The sequence below is a fragment of the Oncorhynchus mykiss genome, chromosome 23 (assembly GCF_057628025.1).
Source record: "Oncorhynchus mykiss isolate SJ-2025 chromosome 23, ASM5762802v1, whole genome shotgun sequence".
NCBI classification, from domain to species: domain Eukaryota; kingdom Metazoa; phylum Chordata; class Actinopteri; order Salmoniformes; family Salmonidae; genus Oncorhynchus; species Oncorhynchus mykiss.
The window spans coordinates 25112162-25125916 of record NC_143044.1 but is presented as its reverse complement, the minus strand read 5'-3'; the positions used below and the strand labels follow the sequence as shown (position 1 = coordinate 25125916).

The following is a 13755-nucleotide window of genomic DNA, read 5'->3' as shown; positions in this document are numbered from 1 at the left end:
AATTACAACAATACTGAATGAACACTTATTTTAACTTAATATAATACATCAATAAAATCAAATAAATAATGAAACATGTTCAATTTGGTTTAAATAATGCAAAAACAAAGTGTTAGAAGTAAAAGTGCAATATGTTCTATGTAAGAAAGATGAGAACATATGAAAGCTGGTGGTTCCTTTTAACGAGTCTTCGATATTCCCAGATAAGAAGTTTTAGGTTGTAGTTATTATAGGAATTATAGGACTATTTCCCTCTATACCATTTGTATTTCATTAACTTTTGACTATTGGATGTTCTTATAAGCACTTTAGTATTGCCAGTGTAACAGTATAGCTTCCGTCCCTCTCCTCGCTCCCTGCTGGGCTCGAACCAGCAACACAACGACAACAGCCACCAACGAAGCAGCATTACCCATGCAGAGCAAAGGAAACAACCACCCCAAGGCTCAGAGCGAGTGAAGTTTGAAACGCTATTAGCGCGCACCAACTAGCTAGCCATTTCACTTCGGTTACAACAGCCTCAACTCGGGAGTTTATAGGCTTAAAGTCATAAACAGCACAATGCTTGACGCACAACGAAGAGCTGCTGGAAAAATGCACGAAAGTGCTGTTTGAATGAATGTTTACTCGCCTGCTTCTGCCTACCACCGCTCAGTCAGATGCTTGTATCCTCAGTCAGAATATATGCAACGCAGGACACGCTAGATAATATCTAGTAATATCATCAACCATGTGTAGTTAACAAGTGATTATGGTTGATTGTTTTTTATAAGATAAGTTTAATGCTAACTAGCAACTTACCTTGGCTTACTACATTCGTGTAACAGGCAGTCTCCATGTTGAGTGCAACGAGAGGCAGGTCGTTATTGCGTTGGACTAGTTAACCGTAAGGTTGCAAGATTGGATCCCCCGAGCTGACAAGGTGAAAATCCGTCGTTCTGCCCCTGAACAAGGCAGTCAATCGGCGCCCAAAAATACTGATTTCCGATTTATGAAAACTTGAAATCAGCCCTAATTAATCGTCCATTCCGATTAATTGGTCGACCACTAATCTAAACTGCTGTGAAATATACAGTTGAAGTCGGAAGTTTACATACATTTAGGTTGGAGTCATTTAAAACTCGTTTTTCAACCACTCCACAAATTTCTTGTTAACAAACGATAATTTTGGCAAGTCGGTTAGGACATCTACTTTGTGCATGACACAAGTCATTTTTCCAACAATTGTTTACAGACAGATTATTTCACTTATAATTCACAGTATCACAATCCAAGTGGGTCAGAAGTTTGCATACACTAAGTTGACTGTACCTTTAAACAGCTTGGAAAATTCCAGAAAATGATGTCATGGCTTTAGAAGCTTCTGATAGGCTAATTGACATCATTTGAGTCAATTGGAGGTGTACCTGTGGATGTACAGTGCTCAAAAAAAATAAAGGGAACACTTAAACACAATGTCAATCACACTTCTGTGGAATCAAACTGTCCACTTAGGAAGCAACACTGATTGACAATAAATTTCACATGCTGTTGTGCAAATGGAATAGACAACAGGTGGAAATTATAGGCAATTAGCAAGACACCCCCAATAAAGGAGTGGTTCTGCAGGTGGTGACCACAGACCACTTCTCAGTTCCTATGCTTCCTGGCTGATGTTTTGGTCACTTTTGATTGCTGGCGGTGCTTTCACTCTAGTGGTAGCATGAGACGGAGTCTACAACCCACACAAGTGGCTCAGGTAGTGCAGCTCATCCAGGATGGCACATCAATGCGAGCTGTAGCAAGAAGGTTTGCTGTGCCTGTCAGCGTAGTGTCCAGAGCATGGAGGCGCTACCAGGAGACAGGCCAGTACATCAGGAGACGTGGAGGAGGCCGTAGGAGGGCAACAACCCAGCAGCAGGACAGCTACCTCCGCCTTTGTGCAAGGAGGAGCAGGAGGAGCACTGCCAGAGCCCTGCAAAATGACTTCCAGCAGGCCACAAATGTGCATGTGTCTGCTCAAATGGTCAGAAACTCCATGAAACTCCCTCCATGAGGGTGGTATGAGGGCCCGACGTCCTGCACGGTGTTGGGCTGTAAGCACAACCCCCACCTGTGGACGTTTTTCATTTGCCAGTGAACACCAAGATTGGCAAATTCGCCACTGGCGCCCTGTGCTCTTCACAGATGAAAGCAGGTTCACACTGAGCACATGTGACAGTCTGGAGACGCCGTGGAGAATGTTCTGCTGCCTGCAACATCCTCCAGCATGACCGGTTTGGCGGTGGGTCAGTCATGGTGTGGGGTGGCATTTCTTCGGGGGGGGCGCACAGCCCTCCATGTGCTCGCCAGAGGTAGCCTGACTGCCATTAGGTACCGAGATGAGATCCTCAGATCCATTGTGAGACCATATGCTGGTGCGGTTGACCCTGGGTTCCTCCTAATGCAAGACCATGCTAGACCTCATGTGGCTGGAGTGTGTCAGCAGTTCCTGCAAGAGGAAGGCATTGATGCTATGGACTGGCCCGCCCGTTCCCCAGACCTGAATCCAATTGAGCACATCTGGGCCATCATGTCTCGCTCCATCCACCAATGCCACGTTGCACCACAGACTGTCCAGGAGTTGGCGGATGCTTTAGTCCAGGTTTGGGAGGAGATCTCTCGGGAGACCATCCAGGAGGCCTTACAAACCTGACTCCGTTACACCAGCTCTGTCAGGAGGAATGGGCCAACATTCACCCAACTTATTGCAGGAAGCTTGTGGAAGGCTACCTGAAATGTTTGACCCAAGTTAAACAATTTAAAGGCAATACTACCAAACACTAATTGAGTATGTAAACTTCTGACCCACTGGGAATGTGATGAAAGAAATAAAAGCTGAAATAAATCATTCTCACTATTATTCTGACATTTCACGTTCTTAAAATAAATTGGTGATCCTAACTGACCTAAGGCAGGACATTTTACTTGGATTAAATGTCAGGAATTGTGAAACAGTTTAAATGTATTTGACTGAGGTGTATATAAACTTCAGACTATAACTGTATATATTGTCAATAACCAAAAATATTGTATTTTCAACTGTTTGTAGCTAGTGTACAAAACCGAAGGTGGAACAAACACGAAACTTGAGAGCAGGAAGCATAGAAATGGCACTCATTGAACAAGTCTACGGCTGCTTAGACTTGCTTTCAGTTAGAATGACAGATCTATAACTCACATTTCTATGTGAATTTAGTCATGTCGCCCAAGAAGTTACAATATTGCAGCTTTATTGAAGCTTTTCAAGTGGTTATTTTTGTGACCGCGGTCATTTGGCTGGCAAATTACCGTCATCCAAAATGTTATAACCGTCAGAGCCCCAGTGTACAGTGTACTCAGAAAACAGCTCTGTTTTTTCCACATCACTCTACCACTCAACACTTTGTGGTGAGGTGCGAGGCAGTTAACAGCAGGCATCTCTTTCTATATTCTTCTCTCACCAAATCCTCTATCTCACCCACCTTCCCAGTTTCTCTCTTTTCTAGGCTCCACGATTTCTCTTTCGTTTCTTCTTCAGACTTGGCTGAGTGGTGGTTACTCCTCTGTGGTGTTAGAGGGACTGGCGAGAGGTTGCTAGATAAGAGAGAGAGGGATACACACAGACAACGGGCCCTTTGTTTTGGTGGGTAGCAGGCCCAAAGTGCTCAGTCAGGAGCTCGCTGTTGTGTGTGTTTGTGCGGCCTAGGACAGGACCAGTGGGGCTGTCTGCCTGCCTGTCAACCAGTGTCCCACTCCCGGCAGCACATAAACCATGGGGACACAATGAGTTATGTCCTGACACTGTGTCACTACCAACTAATGCTTTTATATCTCTCCTGGGATCTTACTACTGTAGCTTCTAGCTACAGTCTATCCTTCTCTCTACTCCCTCTCCCTACCACCCTACTCTTTCTCTCCCTTTCCCTCCCCCCTCTTTTCCCCCCCTCCCTTTCTCTCCATGCATGTGTGTCTAGATTAGGCCATCAATCCATCCATTGTACACCCAGCCTGGCTGCTGGGTGTTATTGATGTCATTTCATAGCCCTTATTTTATACTACATGTCACTGGGCATTTTATTATTGCGCATTGCCGTGCTGGTGTATCCACTCCAGCATAACAGGTTACAACTAAAATGGGTATAGATTGCTCTCTTTTGTCAGACATAAACTTTAATGTAGTAGGAACGATCATAGCTGGAGGTGTTGTGACTACTCACTAATGTTGACCAATAAAGCCATCTGATTAAGCCACATGTAGCCAATAAGAGATTGACATTTTTTTCTGGGTCAGTGGTGCCTTGTCCCAATTTAACTCAATTGAGCTCTGATAGCCTATTTAAACATGTGAACTGAGTACCCTGCTCCTTTCTTTTCAATGCAGTGGGCTGATGTAAATGTTGATTTGGAAGTGGTGAGAAAGGTCGTCTCCTCTTCTTACTCTCGATGCTGTGTGGGGTTTGTATTCTGACTGTTCCAGAAGGCAGTGCAGCAGTAAGAACAGGGCTTCATTACCATTTACACGTGTTGTTGCTGTGCTTCCTAATCACCCCGCAAGGCAGAGGAAATGCCACAGTCTAAACTCGCACAGTGTGGTGAGGTCATGGAAATAAACAGACAGAACTACTCCCCTCTACCCCTCTCTCTTGATCATCTACCCCTCTGTCTTTCTCTTTTGCACTGCTGTTTGTTCTTTCTCGTCTACAACGCTCTATCTCCTCTACCCCGGTTCTGTGTTTTTGTTGCAATGCTTTGCTTTATCTTGGCCAGGTTGCAGTTGTAAATGAGAACTTGTTCTCAACTGGCCTACCTGGTTAAATAAAGGTGAAATAAAAAAAATAGACAGAACCTGTTTTGTAAAATGATCTACCCTGCTCAGTCTCTCCTTCTGCTCTCTCACTCCTTTCTTTCCTACTGTGTTGCTTCTCTCTCTACCTTTCTCTCTCTCCCATTCTATTTCTCCTCTACCCCTCTGTATTTTTGCTCTCTTCTCTATCTCTCTCCCCCATCCAGTCTCTGATGCATGACAAAAGGCCTGTGTTTTCCTTCACTGTTTTTAATGTCATGATAATATATAGAGGTGTGATAATAACATACTTTTGAATTTATAGTGCATGTTGACACCCCTTAAAAATAGTGGATTCATCCACACCTGTTGCTGACAGGTGTATAAAATCGAGCACCCATCCATGCAATCTCCATAGACAAACATTGCCAGTAGAATGTCCTTACTGAAGAGCTCAGTCACTTTCAAGGTGGCATCGTCATAGGATGCCAACTTTCCAACAATCATTAAGTCACATTTCTGCCCTGCTCGAGCTGCCCCGGTCAACAGTAAGTGCTGGTATTGTGAAGTTGAACTTCAGGAGCAACAACGGCTCAGCTGTGACGTGGTAGGCCACACAAGCTCATAGAACTTTAGCGCTTAAAAATCATCTGTCCTCGGTTGCAACAATCACTACGGATTTCCAAACTGCTTCTGGAAGCAACATCTGCACAATAACTGTTCGGGAGCTTCATGAAATTGGTTTCCATGGCCGAGCAGCCACTCACAAGCCTAAGATCACCCTGCGCAATTCGAAGCGTCTGGAGTGGTATAACGCTCGCCGCCATTGTACTCTGGAGCAGTGGAAATACGTTCTCTGGAATTATTAATCACTCTTCACCATCTGGCAGTCCGACGGATGAATCGGGGGTTAGCAGATGCCAAGAGAATGCTGCCTGGCTGACGGCATAGTGCCAACTGTAAAGTTTGGTGGGGGAGGAATAATGGTCTGGGGATGTTTTTCATGGTTCGGTCTAGACCCCAAAGTTCCAGTGAAGGGGAATCTTAACACTACAGCATACAATGACATTCAAGACGATTCTGTGCACAATACGAGGTCCGTATTTTGACCGGCACAAAGCCCCAACCTCAACCCCCATCAAACACCTTTTGGGATGAATTGGAAAGCAACATCAGTGCCCGACCTCACTAATGCTCTTGTGGCTGAATGGAAGTAAGTCTCTGCAGCAATCTTCCAACATCTAGTAGAAAGCATTCCCAGAAGAGTGGAGGCTGTTATATCAGCAAAGGGGGGGACAAACTCCATATTAATGCACATGATTTTGGAATAAGATGTTTGATGAGCAGGTGTCCAATTACTTTTGTTCATGTATTTTACTTACTTACATTGTTCATAAAGGAGCTACAGTATCGCTCAGGGTTCTGCTCTGAGGAAAGTTTAGAAAATTCAAGATTACCTTCATAATTTAAAGATGATATCATCTGTTCAGAATATATGACACCATACCTATGTAACGCTATAGCCAAATGATGATAAACTTAGTACATTGCCAAGTGGTCACCGCATTCTGCTGCTCCCTGGCATTTGATGCTTCTGATTGGCTAGAGAATGCGCAAACTTGAAGTGTTTCACTTGTCATAAGACAAGGGTGAAATACAGCAGGGCTACATCCCCCAGAGGACCAGTGCTGTTCACCTCTGGGTAGAGTCATGAGCTTCTATCCTATTTCAGTTTTTGCTGCCGTTCAGCGTTTTTGATGGACCTTAGGCACTTGGGCTTCACCCCAGACAATGTCTTTCTATTAGAGGGGCAGAGAGCAGACTCTTTACCCCAGCCTAGTCCCAGATCTATTAAGTGCCACCTTGCACTTAGCATAAAGATGACTAAATGCCAGCACCTATAGGATTTGGGCGATACAGCTCTTGAGAGATCTAGGTCCAGGCTGACTTCAGCCAGCCTCGACTTCTTCAGTGCTCAAAGATCTGAAGTGGCTGGATTGGTATAAGAAGGATGGTGATCATGGCGTGTTGTACGGAAGTTCCTCCATGTTTTTCTCTTATCAAGGTATTTTCAGATGTTCTGAATATTGAATAATTGTCATTTAGGAGGATTTGTTCTCAAGCAGTAAGGGTGTATTACACTGCTATACAGCACACGACTGCTCAGTGATGACTTTTAGCACCTTTTATTTAGCAAAATTAGTTTAGTTTGAATTTCAGTCCTGAGGAAAAGACTAGGTACGACTCATGAGTGGTCTCAGATTTGTTTAGCCTGCGTTCGTCGGTTAGGCCATGTCTCTAATAGAAAGACATTGTACTGGGTGGGATTCAGAAGGGCACAATATTGCAAAAGATTTTTGCATGGGTGCAACTAAAACAGGAGTTTCTGTTGGACAAATTCAGGTTATGTACCTCCGTTTTGTTTACGTTTGATTCCGTTTAAGAAACCATTTGCAACAGAATCAATGTAATGAATACGCCCCTTGTAGTACCTCCCCGTTTCAAAATGTTTTCCTTCTGTTGACCACGACCCTGGAGACTCTTCTGGTCATGTGGCACAGCAGCCATTATCTCACTCCCCAGAATCCTGGCTCTTGGTGCCACTGCCATGCATGGCCTTGTGAGACACAGACCCCCTAGCCAAACAAGTGGTCTTTTCTCTCTCTAACACACGCACACAATTTGATATTGAATTCAGACACAAAGTGAGAGGAGCTCATGGTGGTTAATACAGAATAGCAGTTCTTTTTTTGAATGTAACAATAATAACCTTCTCCAACAGCCACTGAAATGTCCTTCTCCTCGGGAAGAGAATATCTTGCATCATATCGGTAGTTTCAGAGTTGTCAAGGTCTTAAGATAGAAAGTGTTTTGAAATGGCAGAATCCGATTCTTTACATTTTGGGTAGTTGGTGCATTTTTAGATAAGATAATTATCTGGGTCTCCTCATACATTTGTTTTAGTCACAGTTGACTCTCTTCTCCCTGATAAGGATGGGGTAACACTGTCGTTCCTTGCCACTTCTTATTTTTGTCACGCTGCAGAATTTAGTATTCCTCTACTTCAGGGAAGGGGAAGATAATATGGTCGTAAGGAACAACTGTTGACCCTTGATGGGAGGGGGGAGAGGGAGGAGTGATAGACAGAGGGGAGGAGGAGAAGATGGGGAGGCAAAGATGAAATGGAGAGTGAGGGGAGACTTAAGGGAGATGATGAGAAGCTTCAGAGTTGTGGAGGGGAAGCTAGGAGGATAGAATGATGGAGGGGGTGTAGTGGAGCCCCCAAGGCAGAGCCAGGGTTCCCCTGACCTAGTTAAAGACATGGGGGGAGTCAGGAAGGGGAGAGGAACCTTTGTTCTAGTATCCCTGACTGTCTACCATCAGCTCAGCTCTCATTTTACTATATACTGCTGGATCTCTACTATCATCACATCCACACACTGTGAGTAGTAGTAGGCTACAACTCACCTCTGGGTAATTACAGTAGCTAGTGGCTTCGTCTGCACTTGAGGACCATATAGCTTGGTGAAACCAGACTGAACGCTGTGCTCAAAGTGAAGTGAAACAATAGTGAAACCTTTGTCTTTTGTTAAGTAAATCAGGTAATAAATCAGGTGAAAGGAGACTGGAGTGCCACTTTAATGCCCCTTCATTGACTGAGTGTGACAGTGCTGCAGCAGTCTCAGCTCCAGTGGCTAATACAGGCCTAGATGTTGTTTCATGGCTACAGTGTGTTTTGATCAGTGTGTTTGGAGGTGTTTTGAGACTGCAGTTAACTTCCAAACTGTCAGGATAGATCTTCAGTAAGGCTGTGAATGTTTAAACGAAATTGGGATCCTTAACATTTAAGAAAAAATCCCTAATGGGAAAAATGATGCTTGTGTGTGTTCAGTTTGCGTGTAGAATATTCTAGCTTATTCATGGATGGGCCCTGCTTTGCAGCTGTTGATTGCCGATAGATGGGCCTAGTGTGTTTGGTGGCCAACATGCCTATACTGTGCCCCTGCCCTCTCTCGCCGTCCCTTGCTAGCTCGCTATGAAAAGATGCAAGTTTTTGTTCTCTGCAACTAATCAGTTTCCTCCGTTCCAAAAATACTGAATCTTAAGTCGATTCTTAGCGGAATATGTTTTTCTTTCTATTAAATGTCTTGGTAAATCGCGATATTTAACAAACTTGTTAAAGTATTTTTTTTAGGAGAGGATAGTCTGGGCGCCGGCAGTTGGAGATTATTTGATCGACAGTTCTGGTCGCCTAGTGATGGTCTGTCCCTCTTTGAAGCAGCATTCCTTTACAGACAAGTAAAATGCCCGTTCAGAGAAGGTTTTGTGTTGGCATTTAAAAAGATGTAGTGTACCCTGACAGACAGACATGCCGTAGCTGATGCGCTTTCTAGGCTATATGACTGTGGTAGAGAGAACATTTATTTTTACCCCCCTTTTCTCCCCAATTTCGTGATTACGATCTTGTCTCATCCTCCGACACATGATCTGCCAAGCTGCGCTTCTTAACACTCGCCAGCTTAACCCTGAAGCCAGGTGCACCAATGTGTCAAAGGAAACACCGTTCAACTGACAACCGAAGTCAGACTGCAGGCACTCAGCCCGCCACAAGAAGTCGCTAGAGCACGATGAGCTAAGTAAATCCTTCCCTAACCCAGACGACGCTGGCCCAATTGTGCACCTCCCTATGGGACTCCCGGTCGCGGCTGGTGGTATCACAGTCTGGGATTGAACCCCAGCCTGTATTTACGCTGCAACACTGCAATGCAGTGCTTAAAACCGCTGCGCCACTCTGAAGGCAATTATTATTATTTTTTTTTCCTTTTTTTCCTGTTTAAATGGAAAACCGATAAAATAATTGCTGTTAACATTAAACCAGATTTTCCATTTGTCACATCCCTTATCGGTAGGAATGGGACCTGGATGTCACATTGCATCGCTCAAGGATTGACACTGACTGGCATAAGGCGTATTCTCCAAGGTCGCGTTCAGAATTCTTCCTAAAGTGTGCTTTGCTCACTCACCCTCAGTGATTTAAAAGCATTGGATTTTGGTGAATGTGTGCACACCTCGGTTGCATTCTGATTCCCCACACTTCTTCACAAGGTGTCCATTTACTCACACCCCCCCTCATGGCGCGTGCACACTTCAGGGTAGAAGGGCTGAGAATTGGACAGTCTGCAGCCTAAGTGCCGACCACTAGATCTTTTGCAGCTCTAATTCATGTACTATTTATTGATGCTGTCAGCTTGTTTACAAATGAACGGCCCGGCTGAAAGAGGCTAAAGTCTAATTGCTATTGATGATAAAAGGCCTGTTGGAGAGGTCTATCGCTGCTGACCCCTTCACCACCAGATGGCCTACAGCCATTTAATATCTATTCTGCATCATTGACCTGCTAAAAGGGACTTAGTGTAGACTGTTGCCACTACTGAGTATTCAGCATTTAGTTAATTTCTATGCTCTTTCTCAATGTCCATATTAGAGGTTGATCGATTATGATTTTTCAACACCGATACCGATTATTGGAGGGCCAAAAAAGCCGATACCGTTTAATCGGCCAATGTAAAAATAAAAATGTATTTGTAATAATGACAATTACAACAATACTGAATGAACACTTATTTTAACTTAATATAATACATCAATAAAATCAAATAAATAATGAAACATGTTCAATTTGGTTTAAATAATGCAAAAACAAAGTGTTAGAAGTAAAAGTGCAATATGTTCTATGTAAGAAAGATGAGAACATATGAAAGCTGGTGGTTCCTTTTAACGAGTCTTCAATATTCCCAGATAAGAAGTTTTAGGTTGTAGTTATTATAGGAATTATAGGACTATTTCCCTCTATACCATTTGTATTTCATTAACCTTTGACTATTGGATGTTCTTATAGGCACTTTAGTATTGCCAGTGTAACAGTACAGCTTCCGTCCCTCTCCTCACTCCTCCCTGGGCTCGAACCAGCAACACAACGACAACAGCCACCATCGAAGCAGCGTTACCCATGCAGAGCAAGGGAAACAACCACCCCAAGGCTCAGAGCGAGTGAAGTTTGAAAAGCTTGTATGCTCAGTCAGACAGGCAGTCTCCTTGTGGAGTGCAACGAGAGAGAGGCAGGTCGTTATTGCGTTGGACTAGTTAACCGTAAGATTGCAAGATTGGATCCCCCGAGCTGACATGGTGAAAATCTGTCGTTCTGCCCCTGAACGAGGCAGTTAACCCACAGTTCCTAGGCCGTCATTGGAAATAAGAATGTGTTCTTAACTGACTTGCCTAGTTAAATAAAGGTCTAAAAAATTTTAAATATATATATTTTTTTAAATCGGCAAATCGGCGCCCATTTATACCGATTTCCGATTGTTATGAAAACTTGAAATCGGCCCTAATTAATCGGTCGACCTCTAGTCCATATTGTATGTTATACCATCTATGTCTGTTGAAGTGGGAACAGCATAGGAGAGGCCAGGCCCTAGCGTTTTGGACAAATTAAATCTGTAGTGAGCTGTGATGATTATTACAGAAGTGATTTTGGTCTAAGCAATGTGGCATAACATGCTGGTCCCAGAGGGGACAAATAACTGAGAATCTCGATTTATTTTGGTGTCCCGGGGCTTGCTTTGTCAAATCCATCCCACATCTCCCAGCCCTGTTTAATCCCTAGCCCCATAATGAACTTTGATTTATTGCATTGGTAAAAAAATATATATATATTTTTGGCAAATAGCCTCAGACTTCCATGTAAGAGGATGGATTATCTGCTAACTGAGGAGCAAGAGTCCTCCTGTCAAAATAAATACTAGCGGTTTACTTCACACTGGTCTAAAATATCTGACACAAGTTTAGAAAGTTGTAGCCACTACTTTTTCTATATCATCTGGGAGAATGTGTGTAACAAGAATGTAGGAGCTGCCCGCCTGCTTTCAGTGTGCAGCAGAGGTGTAGTAGGCTCTGCCTGGTTCTCATGTCAAGCTGCTCTGAATGTGTATCACAGTGGAGAGCAGCAGCAGAGAGAGCAGTGAGCACAGAGCTTCGGGGAGTGTCAGAACAGATTAAAAGCCAGTCTCTTCTCTTCTACCCCCATTTTTTATTTATTCTCTTTCTCTCGCTTTCTCCCTCGCTATATATGTATGTACACTGAGAGTCTCAGTGAGGGAGAGATCCTAGCTAATGAGGCTTGGCCTTGTCTGAGCTGCAGGGTTGGTGTTGTAAGGACTTTACCTGACACAGCAGGGTGGGAAGGACACTGATGGACATCTGGGATAGTGGGATTTGATCGATGACCTCTTGACGTTATCTCTCCCGTTGGTGTGCGTCATGACTGGGTTTTTAGAGGACACACTAATTGCAGTCTTATGTCTGCTTGAAATGTGACAGACACATCGTAGTTAATCGCAATATAGCTATTTAGAACCAGCTATTATATATCTATTTGACTTAATACTCTGAGGACTAAACATTGTCTAAATATGCTGTTCTATGGCAAACCTTTTAACTTATTGTTATAGACGACACCAACAATGCCTGCTAATTCAATATTTCCTGAACTGTAAAAATCCATAAGTGGAACACTGAAAATGACGACATTCTAAGAACTCTATAACTCCACAAAGGGTTATACCCATGATATGTTTGTGGCCCTTTAGAAAAGGCAGTCCATTTGCTACTGCAGCTAGAGCTGTGATGTGCAGCAGAATGACATACTATATCCCCCCTTTCTCGACATGGAATATCCCTTGGCTTAGCAGTGTGCAGCACTATGCAAATAGGACATCATTGTCCTGAGTGCCTTCTCCATGTGCTGCTTGACTTAGAAAGGAGAAAATTACATTCTAACCACGTTACACTCTGCTTGACTAGCAGGGACATACGGGGAAGATGCATCAAAGCAATGTACTAGGTGCATGGAGAGGGGACATGAGTAAAGAGGAATCCTGAGTTAAGAACTAGGAGTCCAGAAATACAGGAGAAAATGTATGTATAATGCATGGCCAAAAGTATGTGGACACGTGCTTGTCGACCATCTTATTTGCTGCTGTAACAGCCTACAATCTCCTGGGAAGACTTTCCACTAGATGTTGGAACATTGCTGCAGGGACTTCCGTTCAGCTACAAGAGCATTAGTGAAGCCGGGGACTGATGTTGGCCGATTAGGCCTGGCTCCCAGTCGGCGTTCCAATTCATCCAAAAAGTGTTCGATGGGGTTGAGGTCAGGGCTCCTGAGCAGGCCAGCACTCGGCGTCCCCGTTCTGCACTTACAGTTGACCGGGGCAGCTCTAGCAGGGCAGAAATTTGACGAACTGACTTGTTGGAAAGGTGTCATCCATTGAGGGTGCCATGTTGAAAGTCACTGAGCTCTTCAGTTTGGGCTGTTCTACTGCCAATATTTGTCTATGCAGATTGCATGGATGTGTCCTTGATTTTATACACCTGTCAGCAACGGGTGTGGCTGAAATGGCTGAATCCACAAATTTTTACTAATCCATATACCTTATGTATGTGGTGTATTTTTCAATATATTTCATGCGGATTTGTACTGTGTTATGAAACGTTACACTATTAATTCATCATCGATTGGCAAACCAATCGTTTCAAAGACTTCATGGAAAAGAGCATATGATTTTATTTTTTACTGATTGCTGATGTCATCTCTTCTTCCCCATATCACTCGCTCTGCAGGCTCTACATACAGTGTTCTCTCCACCATGCCCTCAGACTCTGAGAGTAGCAGTTCCCTAAGCAGTGTCGGTAAGTATGAGGCCAATACGTGTGTGTGTGTGTGTGATCCAAGTCATGGTTTCTGTAGTGTCAATGCCTCTCAGTGCAGCTTTGTTTATACCAGAATAACCCCACTAGTCCAATAAGACATCTTTCACTAAAGACGCATTAGTGCTTGCCAATGCCCCCTACGGCAGCCCACCTGGCCAATCTCTCTCCTTTCTCTCGTCCATGAGTTTAGTTCACCATGC

The 13755-nt window shown here is 43.8% G+C and overlaps 1 protein-coding gene across 13 annotated transcripts in view; it reads left to right on the top strand.

Annotated features, from left to right (window-relative positions):
* dlg5a (discs large MAGUK scaffold protein 5a) overlaps positions 1-13755 on the top strand; it is a 62156-nt gene that overhangs the window by 4964 nt on the left and 43437 nt on the right. For all 13 annotated transcript variants that reach the window (XR_016491009.1, XR_016491008.1, XM_090217164.1 and 10 more), the window contains exon 2: positions 13466-13534. Coding sequence is in view for 11 of the 13 variants with exons in the window: in XM_090217164.1 (XP_090073290.1) it covers positions 13466-13534 (69 nt within the window). In the remaining 2 variants the exon portion in view is untranslated. The remainder of the gene's footprint in view (positions 1-13465; positions 13535-13755) is intronic.